This window comes from Zootoca vivipara, chromosome 12 (assembly GCF_963506605.1).
Source record: "Zootoca vivipara chromosome 12, rZooViv1.1, whole genome shotgun sequence".
Classification (NCBI taxonomy): domain Eukaryota; kingdom Metazoa; phylum Chordata; class Lepidosauria; order Squamata; family Lacertidae; genus Zootoca; species Zootoca vivipara.
Window position 1 is genome coordinate 53,023,201 of NC_083287.1, and position 20,722 is coordinate 53,043,922.

At 46.9% G+C, this 20,722-nt stretch overlaps 1 protein-coding gene across 2 annotated transcripts; it reads right to left on the minus strand.

Annotated features, from left to right (window-relative positions):
- Window positions 1-3,804: 3,804 nt before the first annotated feature.
- Window positions 3,805-15,085, minus strand: LOC118092337 (HIG1 domain family member 1A, mitochondrial). Of its 2 annotated transcripts, none has more exons than XM_060280950.1 (4): window positions 14,756-14,777; window positions 12,073-12,180; window positions 9,170-9,304; window positions 3,805-8,153 (listed from the first exon to the last, which is right to left on the minus strand). In XM_060280950.1, exons 2-4 carry the CDS (start codon window positions 12,173-12,175, stop codon window positions 8,104-8,106), a joined length of 288 nt encoding a protein of 95 aa, XP_060136933.1. In that variant the 5' UTR covers window positions 12,176-12,180; window positions 14,756-14,777; the 3' UTR covers window positions 3,805-8,103. The 2 variants fall into 2 exon arrangements, with proteins under 2 accessions (XP_060136933.1, XP_034986173.1); XM_035130282.2 differs by lacking the exon at window positions 14,756-14,777 and adding an exon at window positions 14,981-15,085 and having other exon boundaries at window positions 3,806-8,153.
- Between the last annotated feature and the right edge of the window lie 5,637 nt (window positions 15,086-20,722).

Below are 20,722 nucleotides of genomic sequence, written 5' to 3' on the forward strand. Positions count from 1 at the left end.
ATTTCTGGTGCCCAGACATGGGCAGAGCAGCACCGGAAGTCGCTTCTACGCATGTCCAGACATGCTCAGGAGCGACTTCCGGTGCCGCTCTGCCCGATTTCCATGGGCAGAGCACCCGAAATCAGTTCTGCACATGTCCAGACATGCGCAGAAGGAGCCTCCCTGGCAGGTACTGAAATCCCGGGGATTTACGGGATTATTTCCAATCCGGGCTGCCAGCAGGAAACAGTTTAAAATACGGGGTTTCCCCGCAAAAAACGGGAGACTTGGCAGCTATGGTTCTTATAGTGGCGAACCAGATGCCTATGGGAAACCTGCAAACAGGAATCATAGAATCAAAGAGTTGGAAGAGACCACAAGGGCCATCCAGTCCAACCCCCTGCCAAGCAGGAAACGCCATCAAAGCATTCTTGACATATGCCTGTCAAGCCTCTGCTTAAAGACCTCCAAAGAAGGAGACTCCACCACACTCCTTGGCAGCAAATTCCACTGCCGAACAGCTCTTACTGTCAGGAAGTTCTTCCTAATGTTTAGGTGGAATCTTCTTTCTTGAAGTTCGAATCCATTGCTCCGTGTCCGCTTCTCTGGAGCAGCAGAAAACAACCTTTCTCCCTCCTCTATATGACATCCTTTTATATATTTGAACATGGCTATCATATCACCCCTTAACCTTCTCTTCTCCAGGCTAAACATACCCAGCTCCCTAAGCCGTTCCTCATAAGGCATCGTTTCCAGGCCTTTGACCATTTTGGTTGCCCTCTTCTGGACACGTTCCAGCTTGTCAGTATCCTTCTTGAACTGTGGTGCCCAGAACTGGACACAGTACTCCAGGTGAGGTCTGACCAGTGGTACTATTACTTCCCTTGATCTAGATGCTATACTCCTATTGATGCAGCCCAGAATTGCATTGGCTTTTTTAGCTGCTGCTCTCAAGCCAGGTGTCTCCCATCCTGTATTTGAGCCTTTCATTCCCCCCCCCCCTGAAGTGTAGTACTTTACATTTCTCTCTGTTAAAATTCATCTTGTTTGCTTTGGCCCAGTTGTCTAATCTGTTAAGGTCATGTTGAAGTGTGATCCTGTCCTCTGGGGTATTAGCCACCGCTCACAATTTGGTGTCATCTGCAAACTTGCTCAGGATGCCCTCAAGCTCATCATCCAAGTCATTGATAAAGATGTTGAATAAGACTGGGCCCAGGACAGAACCCAAACACAAGAACAACTCTCCCCTCCTGCAGATTCCAGCAACTGCCATTCAGAAGCATCACTGCCCCCAACTGTGGGGGCACAGGATAGTCACTTGGGCTAGTAGCCATTGATAGCCCCTTCTTTCATGAATGTGTCTCTTTTAAAGCTATTTTGATGGGTGGGCACCACTGCCTCCTGTGGGAACGAGTCCCCCAGTTTCACTGATGCACTGTGGCCCGAAGTTATAAGATGCTGTTTTAATGCATTGTCTTAATATACCATATTTTTTGGGTATAACATGCCCCTATGTATAAGGGCACAAATTAAGAAAATGGGGGGAAGAATTGCCAAGAGTTGTTAAGCTTTTTGGGGGATTGCCTAAAATCGCTCACCCGCCAAACCAACCTTGACAATAGCATGTGAGCCATCAATCACCCGCCCAATTGCCGCAGCGTCAGCAGCCCTTGCCGCAGCCACCAATCACCCGCCCTATCGCCTCTGACAATCTCCTGCTCACGGCAGCAACCAATCGCCAGTCCACCCTCTGCACTATCCGTGTATAAGACGACCCCAAATTTTATACATAATTTTCCCGTAAAAAAGCAACCTCGTCTTATACACTGGAAAGTACGGTACATTTCTCGAGTTGCTCTAAAACAACTTCCAGCATACGGTTCCTCACCGCGCTCTCTCTTTCTGTCGCACACAGCGCTTGAAAAACGTCCAAATCTGCTGAAGTGGTTGGAGGAAACAGGCGAGCTAGACAAAGGGGTCCCATGGCATTCTCTGTGGCGATGCAGCGTCTCTTGGCTTCACTGAGTTAGAGTGCTGGCATCCTGTCTTGCCTGGAGACACAGCCTGAATGGAAAGTGCTCATTGGTTTGCAGCAGACGTCACCTGCTTTGTTGACCAAGGAACTAGGGCTCATCAGGACGGGCTACACATTACAAGCAGAAGCGTGCCACAGAGAGGCCCGGCGGATTTTTTTCAATGCATGTTTTTCTTATTTAATAATGCCAAGCAGCCTGTGGTTTGGGATGATGGGGGGGCAGAGGGGGGGGTGAAGGAGGTGCTTAGCTTCCCTGTATTCTGGCCACACCAGAATAAGTGCTGCTGTCTCCTGCACCATCGAGAGAAGGGGCTAATGTTGCCCACCCAATTTGGAAGGTCCTGGTCACAACTGATCTTCTCCACGAGTCATTTCTCCAGCTAATTTATCGAATTTATCTAGCATGGGGTGGGCTTGCGCAACCCATGCCTCTGCTACAATTTATTTAGTATTACTCAAGGGCAACTGGAGAGCTCACTTGGTAGAGCATGAGACACTTAACCTTTTTTCCTGCATTGCAGGGGGTGGGCTAGATGATGCTTGCAGCCCCTTCCAACTCTATGATTCTACTTTATCCTGTCCTCTTTCAAGTTATTTTTAAAACTGTTTTGAATATTGGGTAATATTGCATTTTAATATTCAGGCTGTGTTTTAATTGCTGTAACTTGCCCAGGGAGCTTACGGTGCAGGACAGCTAAAAAATACAATACAATACAATACAATACAATACAATACAATACAATACAATACAATACAATACAATACAATACAATACAATACAATACAATACAATACAATACAATACAATACAATACAATACAATACACATTGGGCAAAAGATTCCTGCATTGCAGGGGGTTGGACTAGATGACCCTCATGTTAGAATCATAGAATCATAGAGTTGGAAGAGACCCCAAGGCCCATCCAGTCCAACCCCCTGCCAAGCAGGAAACACCATCAAAGCATTCTTGACATATGCCTGTCAAGCCTCTGCTTAAAGACCTCCAGAGAAGGAGACTCCACCACACTCCTTGGCAGCAAATTCCACTGCCGAACAGCTCTTACTGTCAGGAAGTTCTTCCTAATGTTTAGGTGGAATCTTCTTTCTTGAAGTTTGAATTCATTGCTCCGTGTCCGCTTCTCTGGAGCAGCAGAAAACAACCTTTCTCCCTCCTCCATATGACATCCTTTCATATATTTGAACATGGCTATCATATCACCCCTTAACCTTCTCTTCTCCAGGCTAAACATACCCAGCTCCCTAAGCCGTTCCTCATAAGGCATCGTTTCCAGGCCTTTGACCATTTTGGTTGCCCTCTTCTGGACACGTTCCAGCTTGTCAGTATCCTTCTTGAACTGTGGTGCCCAGAACTGGACACAGTACTCCAGGTGAGGTCTGACCAGAGCAGAATACAGTGGTACTATTACTTTCCTAGATCTAGATGCTATACTCCTATTGATGCAGCCCAGAATTGCATTGGCTTTTTTAGCTGCTGCATCACACTGTTGACTCATGTCAAGTTTGTGGTCTACCAAGACTCCTAGATCCTTTTCACATGTACTCCTCTCAAGCCAGATGTCACCCATCCTGTATTTGTGCCTTTCATTTTTTTGCCCAAGTGTAGTACCTTACATTTCTCCTTGTTAAAATTCATCTTGTTTGCTTTGGCCCAGTTGTCTAGTCTGTTAAGGTCATTTTGAAGTGTGATCCTGTTCTCCGGGGTATTAGCCACCTCTCCCAATTTGGTGTCGTCTGCAAACTTGCTCAGGATGCCCTCAAGCCCATCATCCAAGTCATTGATAAATATGTTGAATAAGACTGGGCCCAAGACAGAACCCTGTGGCACCCCACTAGTCACTACTCTCCAGGATGAGGAGCCATTGATGAGCACCCTTTGGGTTCGGTCAGTAAGTCAGTTACAAATCCACTGTATTGTAGCATGTATGTTCCCCTCCAACTCTACGATTCTATAAAGCCATGGGGTCATGGGAGCTTACAACCCAGGAAGGTAGCCCACCCAGGAGAAGGGAAATTCTGATCCTATACCCCAGCTGCCTCGGGGGATATTATGGGATATCTTGGATCCAGCAAGGGTTTAAATCTAATGGAGGATTCAATTGTGGGTATGTGATCTGGGCTAGAAGCAGGAAGAAACCTGGGAGTGAGAGACGTGCTTGGTTTCTGTTGGATCCAGAGCTGTGGCTATGGGAGAAATGAGCTCTCCTGGGGTGTTGTTGTTGTGAGCCCCTCCACCGTAGCCTCAGGCAGGGGTGGAGGAAGGGGTGTGTGGTGGGAGCAGAGCGCCCCAGGTATCTTCACTGAGGGGAGTGACATTTGGCGCACCAGCCGCCCACGACTCCCAAGCCTACCCCGAGCCATTGGGGGTGGGGGAGCTGCACCGCTTTGCCCCTTTGTTTTGACAGCTGGGGGAGGCTTGGGAGTCGCGGTTATCCCGCGCCTGTGAGGGCCCCCTCCGCACCCCTCAGGAGCGTGCCCGCCCTGAGCACTGTGGGCATATCCTCTGCCGCTGGCCTCAGGCTGCATGTATGTTTGAACAGACCACATCTCATTAAGCCACCACAGTCTCTGCCGTCCCTCATTCCAAGCACCTGGAACCACGGGAATCTCACATTTCTCGGAGATCGGGGTGGCATGCAGCAGCGTTAAGGAACATCCGACCGTGCAATGCTCCAACCGACTGAAACGGCAGAGCCCTCACACAGAGCCTTATGACCAGTTTCAGAGAGAACCAGGCTAATAGAAACAGCCAGGTGGAAATATCATCTGAATCGCCCCTCGCTGTGCTGATGGTTGAGGCATTAAAACAACACAGCTGCTGCCCTCTAGTGGAAAGCACCTTCTAACCAGTCCAAACAGAAGAAGCTTACTCATTATCCGTTTTTCCGAATCCCTTCTCACTCTGAATTATTTGATTATAATCTTGTGGATCCGTGGCCGAGGCGAGTTTTGAACCAGGGCCTTTAGGCTTGAGACACACGGCCACTTTCATAAGCTCACCTAATACTTTTTTGAAAGATCGTGGCTCTTTACTACATAATAATACCACCCATGTCGTCGTCGTCTTCTTCTTTGGCGATCCCTCATAACCGAGTAAGATTGTCTTCCATAAACACGGTTTTAACAATGAGTCCGTAAGTGACTGTGGAGGCCAATTCTGGATCCACACGTCCTTCCACAGTGAGGACATAGATTTCCAGGTGGGAGTTGATCACGGTGTGCATTTGCCAAGCGTGCCTTCCTCTTAGCACATTTCTCCCTTGCGTCCTGAGATCGAGTTTCTTCAAAGCCCATGACGCCTTTGGTGAAGGCTGTTCTCCAACTGGAGCGCTCGCAGGCCAGTTGTCAATGTTTATACTAGAATCATACCTCGGTTTAAGTACGCCTCGGTTTGAGTATTTTCAGTTTAAGTACTCCATGGACCTGTCTGGAACGGATTAATCCACTTTCCATTACTTTCAGTGGGAAAGTTCGCTTCAGGTTAAGTACGTTTCAGGTTAAGTATGGACTTCCAGAACCAATTACACTCATACCTCTGGTTGAGTACGCTTCAGGTTGAGTACTCCGTGGACCCATCTGGAACGGATTAATCCACTTCCCATTACTTTCAATGGGAAAGTTCACTTCAGGTTAAGTACGCTTCAGGTTAAGTACGGACTTCCAGAACAAATTGTGTTTGCAAACCGAGGTACCACTGTACATTTTTAAAGATTTGCCTTGAGACAGTCTTTAAACTTGGTACCTGACGGACCGAAATTGGCAAAAGGTGGGCCCAGCATGCCAGGCTGGATATTGACTGGGAGAGGAAGAGGCAAAAGGGAACTGAAAATGCAGCTGTATTTGGGGTCAGAAATACATGTAACGATGTGAGCACAGGGTTCTCAGCTCCGTCGCGCTAATTGGGGGCAGAGAACTGGCAGACAGGATTAATAGCCATTAATAGGGTGGGGGGGGGGAGAGAATGTAAAACTAAAGGTTAAAAACCAGAAAAGAAAGGTCCAAGACTGCTAATGCTGGCTTCTCACAGCATCTATATATATATAAATGTAAAAATCGTGAAACTGCGTTCTACACTTTTCTCCATAACCGCTTGACCGATCGTCCTGAAATTTTGACACAACGATCCAGGCCACTCCCCGAGCGTTGTTGGGGGCAAAAATCCCTCAAATCACACACCTGGGCAGGTGTAGACCTGGTTTTCCACCAAGTCAAACAGCACCCTCAAGTGGCGTAGTACCCTCCTCCACCCCCTCCCTTCCTGTGAAATCTAGGCCACACCCACAAACCAAATGACATCATCAACCAAGCAAACCCCCAAGGCGGCCATTATTAGACAGACTAGGCCGCTTTCCAGACTAGGACAAGTGGAGGTGGGGGGGGGCAATAGAGGGCAGGGATACGTAATGGGTCAGAACAGGGGGGGGACACACAGGGATGAAACCTGCCCTCTCCACAGTATCTCACCTCGACTCAGGGGGACTCTGAGGCTCAGGGGTATCTGAAGGGGGGCTGTTACCCTCCATTTCACAGACTAACGCACAGCAACGTGTGCAGGGCCAGCTAGTTTGTATATAAAACCAATCATATATATTATAGGTAACAGGTAAAGGACCCCTGGACAGTTAAGTCCAGTCAAAGGCAACTATGGGGTTGTGGCGCCGCTCATCTCACTTTCAGGCCAAGGGAGTCGGCATTTGTCCACAGACAGTTTTCCGGGTCCTGTGGCCAGCAGGAGTAAACCGCTACTGGCACACGGAGGACTGCAATGAGTGCCAGAGCGCATGGAAACGCTGTTTCCCTTTCCGCTGCAGCGGTACCTATTTATCTACTTGCACTGGCATGCTTTTGAACTGCTAGGTTGGCAGGAGTTGGGGCAGAGCAATGGGAGCTCACTCCGCTGCGGGGATTCAAACCACCGATCTTCCGATCAGCAAGCCCAAAGTGGCTGAGTGGTTTAGAACACAGAGCCACCTGCGTATATTATACTTGCAGTTTAATGATAAAGGTTGATCACTGAAGAATGGATGCTTTTGAATTATGGTGCTGGAGGAGACTCTTGAGAGTCCCATAGACTGCAAGAAGATCAAACCTATCCATTCTTAAGGAAATCAGCCCCGAATGCTCACTGGAAGTACAGATCGTGAAGCTGAGGCTCCAATACTTTGGCCACCTCATGAGAAGAGAAGACTCCCTGGAAAAGACCCTGATGTTGGGCAAGATGGAGGGCACAAGGAGAAGGGGACAACAGAGGACGAGATGGATGGACAGTGTTCTCGAAGCTACCAAAGGCTACCAAACTCTGTTAAGGGAAGCTTTTAATGTTTAATAGATTATTGTATTTTAAAACTTCTGTTGGAAGCCACCCAGAGTGGCTGGGGAAACCCAGCCAGATGGGCGGGGTATAAATAATAAATTATTATTATTATTGTTGTTGTTGTTGTTGTTATTATTATTATTATTATTAATGTGAGTCTAACCAAACTGCGGGAGGCATTATAATCACCATCATAATTTTATTATTTATACCACGCCCATCTGGCTGGGTTTCCCCAGCCACTAGCTTAAAGCATATACAAAAACACAGTAAAGCATCACACATTAAAAACTAAATAAAGATTAAACTATTTACAATCTGCTATTTAAGGCCCACACCGTAAGAGTTAATCTTCCACCCCAATTGTTTCTAATTCAGAGTTAAGAGAGGTTGACCACCTATCTCTTGGACAGGCATGGCACAAACACAGGTATTTCCCTCACTTTGTTGTTTTGCTAGTTCACAACCAAGAAGAACAACTTCTGAAGAGGAAACTCTGGACTTCTAAGCCACAGAGTGCCTTAGTATCGGGCAGGCTTAGTGGGAAAGGGTTGCATGTTGTGAAAATTTATCAATTGACAAGAGAGAGGAACCACTTTTGCCGCCAACAACCAAATGTAGAGCCATACTGGCAGAGTAGAGTTTAACACTGTGCATGAGATTGTGCAAAGGTCGTAATCACTGCAGTGCCATTTCCATGTGAGGTCTATCTCTAGGGTACATAAGAACTCTGGACAGGCTTCCATTGACCGCTTCCTAGGGCTTGGGCTTCACCCAGTATTCTTGATACATGGAATAAATGACACCTGGAAGAGAGGGAAAAAAGGTGTGTTAGATAGGAGGGCTTGAGTTCAAAGCTGTCTTTCTTTGACTTGGGAAAGAGACAGCAACAAAAACAAGACTATCCCAAACAGTGGGTATCACAACCTACCAAGGAAGTCAGATTTAACAGTGTGGTCTGTTGCGTATTCTTACTATGTAGGGCACACATCTTGTAAGGTAAATTTAGGGTGGGGGGAAAGATCCAGGACACTTTGCCAGGGATCAATTTGTCTGTTTCTATTTCTGTGTGATGGATCCAGAGGAACCAGCTCGGGAACCACCATGGGAAGAAGGCTCAGAGCTCGGGGAGTGATGGTGGGGCAGGGATGAATGGTCAGAGGGAACAGAGGGAGAAGACTGGGAGGAGAAGGTGTTGGAAGCTGAAGAGGTAACAGGGCTTAGTGAGCAGGGGGAATTTGTGGTAGAGAGAAGTCCAGAATCAGAGGCAGAAGCAGGAGAGGAGGGAGGCCAGGAGGCAGAGATAAGTCAGGCTTGTGAAGAGTCATGGGTGTTTCCACCTCCTGCTGCAATGTGCTCCCTTCCCCTCTGACTCCCAGAACCAGAAGCGGCATGAAAAGGGCGGAGGAGTGCTTGGCTGCACGGAGGCACAGTCTCCAATTGCTTGGGGAAAGCCCTGGAGGGGAGGGAACTTAAGACGGCTGTGGGAAGGGAGAGACTTTCAGTCTCAGCAGCTGATTCATGGGGCCAGACCTACCGAGGATGAGCTCCTGTGCTCATTAGGCCTGACAGCCAAGTTTGTGAATATCATGTTTTTGCTAATGGAGAGTTAACTCCAACTTTGAACGTTGATCCTCCACCTGATAGAAGGGCTCTTGCCACTTACTTTAGATCATTGGAAATAGTTTGCACGGCACAAGAGCAGCTCAAATCAATCCACTCTCTCGCAGGTACCTTGGTAAGCTGAAACAAAGGTATTCAGGGAAAGACTATTTGCCGCTTATCAGATCAAGGCACAGCACTCTCCCATTTCAGGACATACCGCAGGTCATGGCCCCCACAACGAAGCCCTGTGCTGCGACGCGCATATGAATCAGGTGGACGGACATTTTGGTGTCCCCTCTGTGCTTCAGCTTGTAGAGTCCATAGGCCACCACGGCTGCAAAACCCGAAATGCCTAGAAAAGGGGAACAGAGGGTGAGAAGTGGACTGTAGGTTTTTGAATTCCTTGTTTGCCAGCCAGGGCAACACCCTCAACAGAACTCTTGATAAAAGTGTGAGAGATAGAAAGAGAGAGGGAACTAGCTGCGCCTGGGATCCCAAACGTTGCTAAGGTTCGTGGAAGTTGCTTGCACCGAACATCTGAAAACTCTCAAGCCTACGGCGTCACAAAGTGCTTTTCAAACGCCTCTCAGTTTCAATTGTAGAGTTGGAAGGAAACACTAGATTCTTTTTTCTTTCTTTTTTTGCAATTTAATCTTTATTGGTTTTTTAAAATATTAGGTCCCTTCACCACAAAAATAAAAGGAAAAAAACAGATCACATCAATTACAAAGAAAATGTTACATATAAAATAAAGTTCTTCCATATGTTGAGACGTCCGTCACCCTCAGAATGGGTCCTTCGTTTCCTTGTTGACTGCATATTTGTTTATCACTTGACTTATCATAAACCTTTGTAGCGTATTACATTGCCGAAGTTAATCAAAACATGTCAAAGATTTCATATGAGAACAATGTTCTTTTAAATATAGTCTGAATAAATCCCATTCTTTGTTAAACTTTTGGTTTGTCTGGTTCCTAATTTTCCCTGTCATCTTTGCCAATTAAGGTAAAAGGTAAAGGTAAAGGGACCCCTGACCATTAGGTCCAGTCGTGACCGACTCTGGGGTTGCGCGCTCATCTCGCATTATTGGCCGAGGGAGCCGGCGTATAGCTTCCAGGTCATGTGACCAGCATGACAAAGCCGCTTCTGGCAAACCAGAGCAGCACACGGAAACGCCGTTTACCTTCCCGCTGTAGCGGTTCCTATTTATCTACTTGCATTTTGACGTGCTTTCGAACTGCTAGGTTGGCAGGAGCTGGGACCAAGCAACGGGAGCTCACCCCGTCACAGGGATTCAAACCGCCGACCTTCTGATCAGCAAGCCCTAGGCTCAGTGGTTTAACCCACAGCGCCACCAATTATACATATTCAAATAATTTCACCAGCCACTCCATTTCAGCGGGTATTTTATCTCCTTTCCAACATTTAGCTATTAACATTCTCGCAGCAGTAGTTGCATACATGAATATCTGCATCAATGATGCCTAAAAGAAAGGCTTCCGGTCTTTAGATAAAAGTTAAACTGAGCATTTTTTAAAAACTCATTTAAATAATTTCCCAAAAGAGTGTTATCTTTTTACATTTCCACTGCATGTGGTACATTAGATACCCAGAGGGAGGGGGAGACTTAGGGTTGGAGGAAGGAGGAGGTGTGCCCCAGGGGTAGAAGGAAGAGAGAGCTGTTGAAGTCAGTCTAGAATCATAGAATCATAGAGCTGGAAGAGACCACAAGGGCCAAGCAGGAAACGCCATCAAAGCATTCTTGACATATGCCTGTCAAGCCTCCGCTTAAAGACCTCCAAAGAAGGAGACTCCACCACACTCCTTGGCAGCAAATTCCACTGTCGAACAGCTCTTACTGTCAGGAAGTTCTTCCTAATGTTTAGGTGGAATCTTCTTTCTTGTAGTTTGAATCCATTGCTCCGTGTCCGCTTCTATGGAGCAGCAGAAAACAACCTTTCTCCCTCCTCTATATGACATCCTTTTATATATTTGAACATGGCTATCATATCGCCCCTTAACCTTCTCTTCTCCAGCTCCCTAAGCCATTCCTCATAAGGCATCGTTTCCAGGCCTTTGACCATTTTTGGTTGCCCTCTTCTGGACACGTTCCAGCTTGTCAGTATCCTTCTTGAACTGTGGTGCCCAGAACTGGACACAGTACTCCAGGTGAGGTCTGACCAGAGCAGAATACAGTGGTACTATTACTTCCCTTGATCTAGATGCTATACTCCTATTGATGCAGCCCAGAATTGCATAGGCTTTTTTAGCTGCTGCATCACACTGTTGACTCATGTCAAGTTTGTGGACTACCAAGACTCCTAGATCCTTTTCACATGTACTGCTCTCTAGCCAGGTGTCACCCATCCTGTATTTGTGCCTTTCATTTTTTTTTTTTGCCCAAGTGTAGTACTTTACATTTCTCCCGGTTAAAATTCATCTTGTTTGCTTTGGCCCAGTTGTCCTATCTGTTAAGGGCATTTTGAAGTGTGATCCTGTCCTCTGGGGTATTAGCCACCCCTCCCAATTTGGTGTCATCCGCAAACTAGAGGAACACACAGGGAGGGATATAGAGCCAGGGAGTTCACAGGAGCAACAAGGCTTAAGTTCTAGTTCAGAATTTTTTTTGGGGGGGGTTAAGCCCGCCCTCTCGGCAGGCGTGTAGAGGAGGGGCGAAAGACGGAGCGGGAGAATTTGCCATTTTCTGGGTTGCTTGAAGGATAAACACAGACCTCAGCAAAGATCTGAACTGAGTGACTCTGATGAATGATCATTACGTGCTAATGACCCGTTGTAAATGCTGTAAATAAACTACAAAGCCCGTCAGCCCTGACAGAAGCAACATCTCAAGGAAATTTCCTGACTGTCCAATACTTTGTTTACATTGCCTAAGAGGGAAATTGCGTTTCTTCTCTATACAATAATAATAATAATAATAATAATAATAATAATAATAATAATAATAATAAAGTAATAATAATAATTTATTATTTATACCCCGCCCATCTGGCTGAGTTTCCCCAGCCACTCTGGGCGGCTTCCAACAGAATATTAAAATGCAATAATCTAGATCACAAAAGGAGGGCAATGGCAAAATGTTTCTGTGTCAGAGCAACTTACCAATTGGGACAAACGGAGACTCCCGAGACTTTCTGATCAGCTTTGAGGTTTGGCTGTCGTCCGTCTCGTAGCTAGGGAGAGGATTTTCTGAACCGGACGCCATGTTAACTGCAAGGAAGGAAGTGGAAAAAGATGAACGATACTCATTCCTAACCTACCTGGAAAAAGTTCCAGATTTTCCCCTGAAGAAGATATCATAGAAGGGACTGTGAGGGTCATCTAGTCCAACCACCTGCAATGCAGGAATCGTTTGCCCCATGTGGGCCTTGAAGCCGTGACCCTGAGATTAAGAGTCTCACGCTCTGCCGACTGAGCTATCTCAGCTCCGTTTAATTTCTAATTTTGTTGTAATAAACTACACAAATGCATAAACTCTTCACATGGTATTTCAATAATAATAATAATAATAATAATAATAATAATAATAATAATAATAATATATTATTTGTACCCCGCCCATCTGGCTGGGTTTCCCCAGCCACTCTGGGCAGCTTCCAAGAAATATTTAAAACATGTCACACATTAAAAACTTTCCTGAACACGGCTGCCTTCAGAGGTCTTCTAAATGTCAGGTAGTTATCTATCTCTTTCACATCTAATGGGAGGGTGTTCCACAGGGCGGGTGCCACTACCGAGAAGGCCCTCTGCCTGGTTCCCTGTAGCTTTGCGTCTCGCAGTGAGGGAACCACCAGAAGGCCCTTGGTGCCTATCTAGACAGATAGAACAATAATATGAATATCGATACCAGCAACCCAGGAAATAATATCACAGTTCAAAGATACAGTCTAACAAGAGAACAGCATTAACAGATTGAGGCTGAATCCTGACAAGACAGAAGTACTGTTTGTGGGGGACAGGAGGCGGGCAGGTATGGAGGACTCCCTGGTCCCGAATGGGGTAACTGTGCCCCTGAAGGACCAGGTGCGCAGCCTGGGAGTCATTTTGGACTCACAGCTGTCCATGGAGGCGCAGGTCAATTCTGTGTCCAGGGCAGCTGTCTATCAGCTCCATCTGGTACGCAGGCTGAGACCCTACCTGCCTGCAGACTGTCTCGCCAGAGTGGTGCATGCTCTGGTTATCTCCCGCTTGGACTACTGCAATGCGCTCTATGTGGGGCTACCTTTGAAGGTGACCCGGAAACTACAATTAATCCAGAATGCGGCAGCTAGACTGGTGACTGGGAGCGGCCGCCGAGACCACATAACACCGGTCTTGAAAGATCTACATTGGCTCCCAGTACGTTTCCGAGCACAATTCAAAGTGTTGGTGCTGACCTTTAAAGCCCTAAATGGCCTCAGTCCAGTATACCTGAAGGAGCGTCTCCACCCCCATCGTTCTGCCCGGACACTGAGGTCCAGTACCGAGGGCCTTCTGGCGGTTCCCTCGTTGCGAGAAGCCAAGTTGCAGGGAACTAGTCAGAGGGCCTTCTCGGTGGTGGCGCCTGTCCTGTGGAACGCCCTCCCATCAGATGTCAAAGAGAATAGCTACCAGATTTTTAGAAGGCATCTTAAGGCAGCCCTGTTTAGGGAGGCTTTTAATGTTTAATTGTTTTATTTCATTTTTCTGTTGTAAGCCGCCCAGAGTGGCTGGGGAAACCCAGCCAGATGGGCGGGGTATAAATAATAAATTATTATTATTATTATTATTATTATTATTATTATTATTATTATTGGAGAGCAGTGAGGGGGTGCAGAACCAAACATGTCCCTCAATCTAATCATATGACACCTGATCCATAGATCTGCTTGCCTAATTCTTCCAGGGATCTGCTAGACCAGGGTTACCATAGAAGATACCAAATCTGTGACTATTTTATAGAGACACCTTATTGCATGCCGGGTGCCCTCATCTCAACCTATCCTCTCACGTGGAGAAAGCTTGCGTAGCCCCACGGAGCGCTTGAAAATGGAACGCAAAAGTTTGTATGAATGGGGAGCAGCAATATGGAGCAGGGACCGAGCAACGGGAGCTCAGCCCGTCACGGGGATTCGAACAGCCGACCTTCTGATTGGCAGGCCCTAGGCTCTGTGATTTAGACCACAGCGCCACCTGCGTCTCCTGCATAAGCTGTTGCTTATGGAACACAAATAAATTGCCTTGAAGTCATAACACACAAAGTTTTCTAATACACTAAGGAAGGAACCAGAAGGAAAAGGCGTAAATAGTAATTATTATTATTATTATTATTATTATTATTAATTATTATTATTATTATTAAATTTCTATACTGCCCTCCATCCGAGGATGTACAATATACATCTTACAATATAAATCTTATTTCTTTATTGATAAGTGGCTGGGAATACAACCCCATTAAATGCTCCAGAGTTTTTTTTCAGCAAAGTCTCCCCTTCCTCAAAACAGTTTGCCTGAGGATATAAATGCAGCATTGCTATAGACGGGTTCACTCCCTATGCATTTCACATTTCCCAAGAGATGAAGAATGATCTAACGAGCGGGTCGTTGTTGTTTTTTTATAAAAAAAATCCCTTCTTGGGCCAGGGGGTGGCATAAGGAGAAAAGAAGCCTGGACTCCGCCTTTCTTGCAACAGCAGCGACTCAAAGAGAAACCCTTCTATTTCCCGATCAAGCTCCGCTGGCAGGTGGTTGCAGGGCCGGGCACGGGTTCAAATCCGTGCAATGGCCATGACGCTCCCTGGGCGACCGGGAACACCTCGCTTACCTTGCAGGACCGTTTTGTGAGGATTAAGGTGCCTTGAGCAAAGCAGGGCATAAGCGTAAAATAGGTAATGCAATTCACGGAGTTTCCCCCAATCAGAAAATCTCCTTTTAAATAAAACACCTGCCCGTTCTCTTTAAAACCTGCTTAAAAGGTCTCTCCCCCCCCCACAAAACCCCCACTCATTTCTCCTTGGGGTTTAATTTCCCCTTTGCACCCGAGTCTCACCCCAGCAGCCGTCCCGGTGCCCCCGAAGTTACTGCGCGCAGGATCCTCCAGCCCTCCCACCCTGAACGCTGCAGAGGCTCCAGAAGGAAACTACAACTCCCAGAAAGCATTGCGCTGCTGCAGAGCTTCCCCCTATTGGTGGGCCAGACGGGGTTTTCCTCCAGATTGCCTCCCTCCTCCCCCGCTGCGCTTTTCGAATGCTGGTCACTGTATCCTGGCCAATCATAGCAGCTGCCTTTTTCCCCCTGAATGAAATCGTTGGTCTATCTAGCCCAGTGTTGCCTGCACGGACTGGCAGCATCTCTCCAGGCGGTTTTAGGCAGCGAGTCTTTCCCAGCCCCGCCTGGAGATGCCAGCAGGGCATAGCCGCTGGGCTATGCCCCCCCCCCGGGCTGGGTTTAAAGAAAGGTTTCAGGAAGGCCAGTTCCGCTGTTTTATTGGAAGTGAAATGCTTTTTGATAAGGTGCAACCCTCCCGCTGTGAGAATAGGAGGCCTGCTCTACACAAGAACTTCCTGACAGTAAGAGCTGTTCTGCAGTGGAATTTGTTACCAAGGAGTGTGGTGGAGTCTCCTTCTTTGGAGGTCTTTAAGCAGAGGCTTGACAGGCATATGTCAAGAATGCTTTGATGGTGTTTCCTGCTTGGCAGGGGGTTGGACTGGATGGCCCTTGTGGTCTCTTCCAACTCTATGATTCTATGTTTCTAACTTCCTGACAGTAGGAGCTGTTCAACAGTGGAACTTGCTGCCAAGGAGTGTGGTGGAGTCTCCTTCTTTGGAGGTCTTTAAGCAGAGGCTTGACAGGCATATGTCAAGAATGCTTTGATGGTGTTTCCTGCTTGGCAGGGGGTTGGACTGGATGGCCCTTGTGGTCTCTTCCAACTCTATGATTCTATGATACTACGTGGAGCGTGAGCTAGTGCCAGTGCACAGACTATGGAGGACAGCAGCCAAATGCTCTCTGATCTTCCCTCCTCTGCAATCGCATTCTAATTGGAAGTCAGTGTTTACTTAAGTCGCCACCCTTTTAAGCAAAGAGGCCGAAACATCGCCCTCCCCCAAATTGATTCCCCTCACATCAGATGCTTGTTCTTCAGCAAACTGTTACACAACTGGGGAAACAAGGGATGCTGGGGAAGGGTGCCTGTAATTGCTTCACCTTACCTAGGTGGCTTTAAGCTCTTACCTCTTCCTTTGCCCCAAAAGGTTATTTCCATTTGGACACCGGCAAAAAGCTTTGCAAAAGAAATTCTGTATGCCAAAGGTGACTGAAAGCCTCCCCCCCCCCCGGTGATTTTTTTTTCTTTTGCGGAGGGTGGGGGGGGGGAAGCAGGAGAAAGCCTTGGCTTAGAGTTTATTTTTAGCACCAAACAACAAAATATTCAAGTCCCGTCCACTGTGTGTTGGGAGAACAAGGTAAATGAGGAGAAAATGGGCCGAGGGGGAAACAGAAGAATTCACTGCATAAGGTGGTTCTGCAGTAAAGTAGAAATGCAATTAGTGTTCACTGGGCTACCCCCTCCCCCCAAAAAACAATAAAAATATTGCTGCAACAAGTGATGAGAAATTGACAAGTATTACACTTAGAATCCATCCATGGTTTGTATCCCAGTATAGCCCTTCTCAGAGTAGACCCATTTATCTCAGAGGATAGCTCAGTCGGTAGAGCATCTTAATCTCAAGGTCGTGGGTTCAAGATTCCCTCATTGCAGGGGGTTGGACTAAATGACCCTTGGGAACCATTCTAACTCTATGATTCTGTGAAATTAACAGGCCTAAGTTAGCCATGAGTCTACCCTGAGCAGAACCAGTTCTGGATTTACGTATAAGCTAAACAAGCTATAGCTTAGGGCCCCACTCCCTTGGGGCCCCCCCCAAAAAATAAAGGAAAAAACCTGGACATTTCCAAAATATAAGAAACAAAAAAATAAAACCTACATAAAACAACAGTGTTTTGTGTTGTGCAGGCTCCTATTAGGTCCATAAATTACCATATAGCATATATTCCACACACAAAAACAGCGGCAGTTTGTTGTAGACAAAGGGCCCCATTACCTTCAGTAGCTTAGGGCCTCATCAAACCTAAATCCGGCCCTGAGCAGAACTAGTGTTACATACCATCATCATAAATTTACTTCTGGTTATTTGTAATAACTTATCTCTGCAGTCATGAGTTTGACCAAACTGCGGGAGGCAGTGGAAGACAGGAGTGCCTGGCGTGCTCTGGTCCATGGGGTCATGAAGAGTCGGACACGACTAAACGACTAAACAACAACAACAATCTCTGCAGTACAATTATCCTTTCACCCCAAAGGCGCTCCCTGCTTTACAGTTTGTACCGTAACTTTCTGCATTGCTTTCAAGGTCAGCCTACAGATAGCAAGAGATGAAAGACGAAAGGACAGAGTTCAAAGCTGAGGCAGGACGCTGTGTGCTCTTGTGATATGTTGCAAGGTTCAGACAATATGTTATTTGCAGTTGCATCTCCTGGCTTTCCTTTCCTTTTTAAAAACTGAATCCAATTTCTGGGAGGCTGCAAGTTTGACTGGCAGAATGTCAGGGAGAAGAGAACGTAAGTTGCAAATCTCCTTGTGCAAGATGAGGCCTTGATTTTTTAATGAACCCCGCTACCTACTGCAGCCGAGTAACAGCACTGTGCATTCTCCCAGAAAAAGAAGCTTCTGAGAACGGGGTGGGGTGTGTGTGTGTCCCCCTTCTGGAATAGCACGGGTTATTGGGGGCTTCAGGAGGCAGGTATGTTGTTGGACAATGTTAATTGACCATTTACTCTCTCTGTGCAAAGATCTGCCCATCTGCACTAAAACGAGGGTGGATTTGACGAGGACTTCTCTGTTTTCCAATCTTAAATTCAGTTCTCCACATTTCTACAGCAATTAACAACAACAAAGGAATCCTCACAAACTTCCTCCAGGATTTGGGTGTGGATCTCTAATGAACCCACTTTTGTGTGTAGTTTTGTGCCAAGGCACACATCTTTGCCAGCAATTTCTCCTCGTGCAATATACGTTTGTGCATTATTTTCACTAATACAGTACATCCGTTTTATGAATACTTTCTCCAAATATATGCATTTCACCCCGCACTCTGATGGAATAACTGCATCGCAAAACTGAGGTGGGTGGGAATTTCAAAGAACGGCTGTGCTTTGATTTTCACGCTGCTCTGCAAACGTTGAATTTCATAGGTTTGGCTTTGGAACTGAACTGAACTGGAATTCTCCCCACCTCCTGACCCAGGAGTAGGATCCATGGAACTGCAGCTGTGAAAATATCTATATATATGATTTTTTTTTGTTATATGTGGGTTTGTCCCGCACAGCCACCTCTGGTTTTGCTCCCCCATTTTTGCTCACTCATTTAGCTACTCTGTGCACAGCTTCTAACTTTTGGCTTGAGACGCATCTGTAATCTCTCTCTCAAACAACGTTATTGCACATTATTACAGCAATACAAGCTTGGGTTTATCTGGAGGTGGTTTCTGCAATCTCAGCAATCGCATCTCATGGATTCCTGTCTTCCACTGCTTCCCGCAGTTTGGTCAGACTCATGTTGGTAGCTTCGAGAACACTGTCCAACCATCTCGTCCTCTGTCGTCCCCTTCTCCTTGTGCCCTCCATCTTTCCCAACATCAGGGTCTTTTCCAGGGAGTCTTCTCTTCTCATGAGGTGGCCAAAGTATTGGATCCTCAGCTTCAGGATCTGTCCTTCCAGTGAGCACTCAGGGCTGATTTCCTTCAGAATGGATAGGTTTGATCTTCTTGCAGTCCAGTAAAAAGGTAAAGAACCCCTGGACGGTTAAGTCCAGTTAAAGGCGACTATGGGATTGCAACGCTCATCTCACTTTCAGGCCAAGGCAGCCGGCGTTTGTCCACAGACAGCTTTCCGGGTCATGTGGCCAGCATGACTAAACTGCTTCTGGCGCAACAGAACACAGTGACGGAAACCAGAGTGCATGGAAACGCCATTTACCTTCCCACCACAGCGGTACCCATGGGCATACCCAGGATCAAAGCTAGGGGGGGCACACCAGCCACGCCCCCCCAGCCACCCAATTGGCTAGCTGGCAATGATGTGGCCAGGATCCCCCCAGGAGGCATGGTCAATGTCCATGCCCCCCAGAGGAAAGGGGGCCATTTGCAAGGCAGCACACGGAGCCACCTGCCCTTGCACTCCTGCCTCGCCCACTCCTTTAACGGCAGCGGTGACTAAAACGAGGCAGCAGCAGGTTTCCGTTGAAGGAAACCTGGACCTGGACCTGGGCTAACTTCAGCCCACACTCTTTCAAGTCACAGCTAGCACAGCACAGAAAGTGCTGCCCCACAATGCTCCATGGCACTTCATTTGCATGTGCTCGCTGTGACTTGAAAGAGTGTGGGCTGAAGTTAGCCCAGGTCCAAGTCCAGGTTTCCTTCAACGGAGGCTGCCGCTACTGCCGTTTCGCTTCAGCCAAGCAGGCTGAGGCGGAGCACAGCAGGCAGCGTCCCTGCCTGTCCTCTCCAGCTGCCCTGCTTCGGGGGGGGGGCAGCTGCCCCCCTGCTCCGTGCTGGGTACGCCCATGGCGGTACCTATTTATTGACTTGCACTGACATGCTTTCAAACTGCTAGGTTGGCAGGAGCTGGGACAGAGCAACAGGAGCACCCGTTGCAGGGGTTCAAACTGCCAACCTTCTGATCAGCAAGCCCAAGAGGCTCAGTGGTTTAGACCACAGTGCCACCCATGTCCCTGTTACTATATACTTGCCAGGGATACATCACTAAAAATGTGAACTAGGAACCTATAGACATTTAAAACAGTACATACCACTCTATACAGTCATGGCTTCTTCCTGCATATAATCCTGGGAATTGTGGTTTGTTCAGGGTGCTGAGAGATGTTCGGAGACCCCTCTTCCACAGTTCCCAGAGTGATTTAAGAATTCATCCCCTTTCCCAGGGAACCCTTGGTATTATAGTTCTGTACGGGGCCTCCTAACAACCCTCACCACAGTTCCCAGGATTCTTTGGGGGAAGCGATGGCCGTTTAAAGTGTTGTGATACGATGGGGCTTCAATTTAACACAAGGAAGCCCACACCAACTGCTTCTCAAAGTTCAGTCCTTCCCCTTAATGAAGTTCCATATGATTCTTCCCCACCCCTTCATTACTCTTTTAGCATTTTTAAAACTTAAGAAAGCACAACTAGGAAAAGCCACGTTTGAATGATAAATAAGTCTGCACAAGCTGCAAAAATAATTATACATCCCACTACTGTGCAGAATCAAATACAAGGCCAGTGATGAGGGTAAGGGATCCACTCTGAACTGCTAACGAGTTGGCAAAGTTAAATCTACACATGCTCCAACTAGGGATGTGAAAAAGTCATCAATTTCTGCTCCCCCCCTGTAAGGGAGGCTTTTAATGTTTAATAGATTATTGTGTTTTATTTTTCTGTTGGAAGCCGCCCAGAGTGGCTGGGGAAACCCAATCAGATGGGTGGGGTATAAATAATAAATTATTATTATAAATAATATAAATAATACATGGACATACTGGGTTTTGTATAAATAAATTATTATTATTATTATTATTATTATTATTATTATTATTATTAGTCACATGTAATGTCGTTTCTGTTCCACTGCAATTCAGCTCCTCCGACAGAAACTACGTTATTCATCCCGCTGCCACTACGGCAAAATTTCATGTAACATTCTTCCGTGCGAGGGAAACACAGTGCAAAGCGTGGA